Source organism: Arachis ipaensis, chromosome B01 (genome assembly GCF_000816755.2).
Source record: "Arachis ipaensis cultivar K30076 chromosome B01, Araip1.1, whole genome shotgun sequence".
NCBI lineage: Eukaryota > Viridiplantae > Streptophyta > Magnoliopsida > Fabales > Fabaceae > Arachis > Arachis ipaensis.
The window spans coordinates 132,090,777-132,095,661 of record NC_029785.2 but is presented as its reverse complement, the minus strand read 5'-3'; the positions used below and the strand labels follow the sequence as shown (position 1 = coordinate 132,095,661).

The following is a 4,885-nucleotide window of genomic DNA, read 5'->3' as shown; positions in this document are numbered from 1 at the left end:
TTGCCTTTCTGCTCAATGGCGAAGGAGAAATTGTCAAGAATTTTCTACTTCACACATTGCAATTGCAGGTATGTTAAAAGCTTATTTAGTTTGCCGTTGCATCCTTTTTCTTTTTTCCTGCTTTTCTGCAGGCCAATTCTCCTGTAGAATGTGTACAATTTTGACCAAGATTCTGGATTTAACTCCTATTTCAAAGTTAGAACTGTTAGAGAGATTTGCTTCTATCAGCGTTTGCATAGTGTATTGTCTCTTGGGTTGATGCAGCTTAGCCTTTTTGGCACGCAATAACCAGCAGATGTTTGAATATGAGTTTATATAATATTTGGACAAATCAATGGAGATTTAGGGATAGATTATGTCTTGTGCGTGGAATATGGAGGAAATTAATTATGCATTTTGTGTGGATTATACCATATCCTACTATGGAATTCGTTGTTGAAATTTCTAAATTTCTTTCAATCAATGAACAAATACCATTATTTCATTATAAGGCCTCTCTAGATAAGATATGTCTAATGGGCTGTTAAGGCATCTCTAGAAACTTTTGCTTATATCATGCCAAACTATACAGCTAATAGATAAATGGGAGCAAGGTGTGTAACCTTAAGTTGATGAAGCTGGTATTGTTCGTTTGGTATGTTAAATTCAAATCATTTTTGCATTTTTCAGAGTTGGGAGAAGACTGTCGACTGCTACAGCCCAGGGCAAGGGTTGATGCCTGCAAGCTTCAAAGTTAGAACTGTGCCTCTTGATGGAAGCAATGAAGCATTTGAGGAAATTCTGGATCCTGATTTTGGCGAATCAGCTATTGGCCGTGTTGCACCTGTTGATTCAGGTAATTTCTTCATTTTTACTTGTCATAGTTTTTCTTTACCTCACTTTTCGGTATGTCAATCCATTAGATTGAATACTTTGTTAACAGGATTATGGTGGATTATATTGTTGAGAGCTTATGGGAAGCTAACGGGTGATTATGCATTGCAAGAAAGAGTGGATGTACAGACAGGGATAAGACTGATCCTTAAGTTATGTCTAACTGATGGATTTGACATGTTTCCTTCGCTGTTAGTTACTGATGGTTCCTGCATGATTGATAGAAGAATGGGAATTCATGGTCACCCTCTAGAGATCCAGGTAAGCTGATAACTCATTGAACAAAATATATTAAGGATGGAGGGATTATCAATCATTATGCTCTTTAATGTCCTCTTTCTAAAGGGAATTCTATCATAGTGGTCATTTTACATTTCTGCTCAGTATTTAGAACCGCATTTATTCTTTCAGTTAGATACTTAGATTCCTTGAGCAAGTAATGCCACTGTCACTCACGGAACTCCATTCTTTGACATAGAATAAAATCTGATTGGGAATTCCAATGTGTAATATTTTTGTTAACATGTTTTTGGAAAAATGACTGACATCACTTTCTATTGTAAAAGATTAAACAATTTATTATTTTGAAGCTTAGTTATGCATCACCAAAGAGTTATTATAATTGGTTTTATTTAGTTTTGAATTGGTTGTGGTTGATTCTGGCATGGTTTGCCTCTATCTTTAACGTTTTGTCTATTCATTTGCAATCACTTTGTCTTCTGTTGGATTGTTCTATAAACCATAAGCTCATTTAGGAATTGTTGATTATCCTTAACTTTTGGATCAACAACAACAACACAGCCTAATATTTATATCATATATTCAAAATTGAATTTTAGTAGTTTTCTAACTGCATTAACATGGACCATTGATAATGACATTGAATGCTGCTGTCTGTAAGAAACTTAGAAAGTTAACCAATAGCGGGTCTTATCTATCTGAATATAAACCCCTTGGCTTATGTATTTTTCATTGTCTGATTTTGCATTACAAATTTGCAGGCATTATTTTATTCAGCTTTGCGCTGCGCTCGTGAGATATTGATAGTCAATGATTCTACCAAGAATCTAGTGGCGGCCGTTAATAGTCGCCTGAGTGCACTCTCCTTCCACATGCGAGAATATTACTGGGTAGATATGAAGAAGATTAACGAAATTTATCGCTACAAGACAGAGGAGTATTCTACCGATGCTGTCAACAAGTTTAACATCTATCCAGAGCAAATTCCTGCATGGTTAGTTGACTGGATATCCGACGAAGGAGGATACTTCATTGGCAACTTGCAGCCTGCTCATATGGACTTTAGGTTTTTCACTCTCGGAAACCTGTGGACTATTGTTTCTTCTCTAGGAACATCGAAACAGAACCAAGGCATTCTGAATTTAATAGAGGCTAAATGGGATGATCTTGTTGGCCAGATGCCTCTTAAGATATGTTATCCAGCACTGGAAGGCGAGGAATGGCGCATCATCACCGGTAGTGACCCCAAGAACACGTAAGCCTCTTGAATTTCCTATTTTTCTTTTTTCAACCAGGTTCTTGTTTCTTAAATTTTCTAATAGTATCTGTTCACTGCATGAACCCCTTGCTCCTGTTTGAAGCATAGACTAACAGTTTCTGTTAAAATTCTTGCAGCCCGTGGTCGTATCACAATGGTGGATCTTGGCCAACACTTCTCTGGCAGGTGTGTTTGATGCACGCTCTATTTACATTGATGCCTTCTTGAAATCTTAGAAACAAATTGAATTTCTGTGCTTGTTTGTTTTATTGAGCTAATTTGTTTCTTTAAAATTCAGTTCACATTGGCATGTATCAAGATGGGAAGGCCTGATTTGGCCCAGAAGGCTGTTGATTTAGCCGAGAAGAGGATTTCTGCGGACAGATGGCCGGAGTATTATGATACTCGAAATGGAAAGTTCATTGGCAAACAATCTCGGCTGATGCAAACGTGGACCATCGCCGGTTTCCTGACCTCAAAGATGCTCCTAGAGAATCCAGAGAAGGCATCCTTCTTGTTCTGGGAGGAGGATTTTGAACTCCTTCAGAACTGTGTCTGTATGCTGGACAAATCTGGTAGAAGGAAGTGTTCCCGCTTTGCCTCAAGATCTCAGATTCTTGTTTAGGAAAATAAACTCCTTGTTTAATTTCTATGTTCTTCTGTAATAACGGCTAACTGTATTACCTAATTATGTTGTATCATTAGGGTTAAACTGACTAACTCCATGTAGCACTATTGAGACTTGAACTCCATGTAGCTATGTACTTCTTTTCCTGTTAGCCTATATTTCAATTTAAATTCTTTTGAAAATTTCTATCCACTTGTAAATTATACGGAGTTATTCAATACCTCATCAAATAGGTAGAGATTTGCATGTAAATATGTTTTTACGTAAAATTAATTGTTGAAAATTATTAAATAATAAATTTGACATGTTCCATTGAATTACTATTTAATATTTTTTTACTATTAACCTTATATGTATATAAATAATAATTAAAAGAGAAAATCTTATGTAATTTGTTTTTCACATACTTTGGTTCATTGCTATAAGGCAGAGTGCGAGAAAGAGATGACGGTAAAGAAAACATGCCCCGAAAGAAAACTTTGATTGCCTGGTTAAAGAAAAAGAGAGGCTTTACAATTTGTAATAGGAAGAACGAAAGTGCAGAGATATTAAGAAGAGCAAAAGAAGCAGTAATAATTAACATTAACTAAAAGTCAAAAGTCAAAAGTCAAAAGTCTTTGCGATTTCTGAAGAGGTCAATGCGAGTGTCTCCAAGCCTGAGAGAGTAAGTGGCTTTCTTGTAGTCGGCCCAAGTGAAAGGTCGGAAGAGAGAGGGGGTCTGTGGTGTAACCAAAACTGGTGGAGCAACGATACGTGCAGTTAGTGGTGGAGCCCCAAAATATGCCATTGACATTCTTGATTTCTGTGAGTTGGTCATTGCCCTGTGTCTCACACTTGCAAATCTTCCATTTGTCATAACCTTGTTTCACAACACAAAAGACCCCGAATTATTCATTCATCAACTTACACTTCTTACCTTTTTCTGTTCAAACTCATGCCACCACTTCTTCAACCCTTGTGTCTCCCCCACCCCTTATATCTCCCTTTCTCATTTTATATCTCCTATGTTTCTTCTATTATGGCATCTGCCACAGATGGTCCTATTTTCACATTCACTTCGTGGGATAAAATTATAGTAAAGTTTTCAAATGTATTTGGAATTACAGTGTTTTACGAATTTTAACGGTTAATTTTAATTAATATATATTTTATATATTTTTATAATTGAGATCAACAATTTTTTTTTATGACTAATTGAGATTAACAATTAAAATTATTAAAACACCAATACTCACTAAAAATGTGAAGAAGTGGGGTTGGAGAAAATAATTGAAGATAAACACACAATAAACATAACATAACATACCTCAAGTACATCACCCACATTAACAAAGAAAGCAGAGGGGTCAGGGATGACTGGGACCCAGAGACCATCTTGGAGGGAGATCTGGAGGCCAGGAACATCGTTGGATCTGAGAATGGTCAAGATCTGAGGGTCAGAATGCTCTCCAAAGCCAACAACCTTATTGGAGGAGTTGTCCCAATCGGTGGTGCAGTGATGAATGGGGGGAATAGGAAGAGGAGGGTAGTGATTGAGTCTGAGAAGTGAGTCACTTTCAGAGTCTTTGATGAGTTTGCTGAAGAGCGAAGTGTCCGGGACCCCCAGTCCCTCTGCAATTAGCTCCAATATCTCACATGCTACCTCCCTCACTTCTTCTGTGTATGCACTCACTATACACCTGTCATGTACAATCACACTGTCTCTCATACACTATTCTCTTTTGAGTCTCCAAAACAAATAAGCTGAGTTTTACGGTGTGTCTTTGTTATGGTGTTTAAATTGCCTAACTTTTTTTTTAAAATAAAAAATAAATCACATAAAATTTATTAAATATTATTTATTTATTTATTTTAATAAGTTAGATACAAAGTGATAGACACCATAG

General features: G+C 36.5%; 2 protein-coding genes across 2 annotated transcripts in view; one reads left to right on the top strand and one right to left on the bottom strand.

Annotated features, from left to right (window-relative positions):
* LOC107639435 (alkaline/neutral invertase A, mitochondrial) lies at window positions 1-3,087 on the top strand (the record flags this gene model as incomplete). Its single annotated transcript, XM_016342934.2, is given in 6 exon segments — window positions 1-68; window positions 670-835; window positions 923-1,134; window positions 1,875-2,368; window positions 2,509-2,557; window positions 2,670-3,087. Coding segments are annotated over 6 exon segments (1,316 nt in total), but the record flags the coding sequence as incomplete, so codon positions are not given.
* The window catches only part of LOC107639441 (gibberellin 2-beta-dioxygenase 2-like), a 4,545-nt gene continuing 3,121 nt past the window's right edge, over window positions 3,462-4,885 (bottom strand). Inside the window, exons 2-3 of the mRNA XM_016342939.2 lie at window positions 4,306-4,678; window positions 3,462-3,858 (exon numbers count right to left, since the gene is read on the bottom strand). Coding sequence (XP_016198425.1) covers window positions 3,607-3,858; window positions 4,306-4,678 — 625 coding nt within the window. The 3' untranslated portion in view covers window positions 3,462-3,606. The remainder of the gene's footprint in view (window positions 3,859-4,305; window positions 4,679-4,885) is intronic.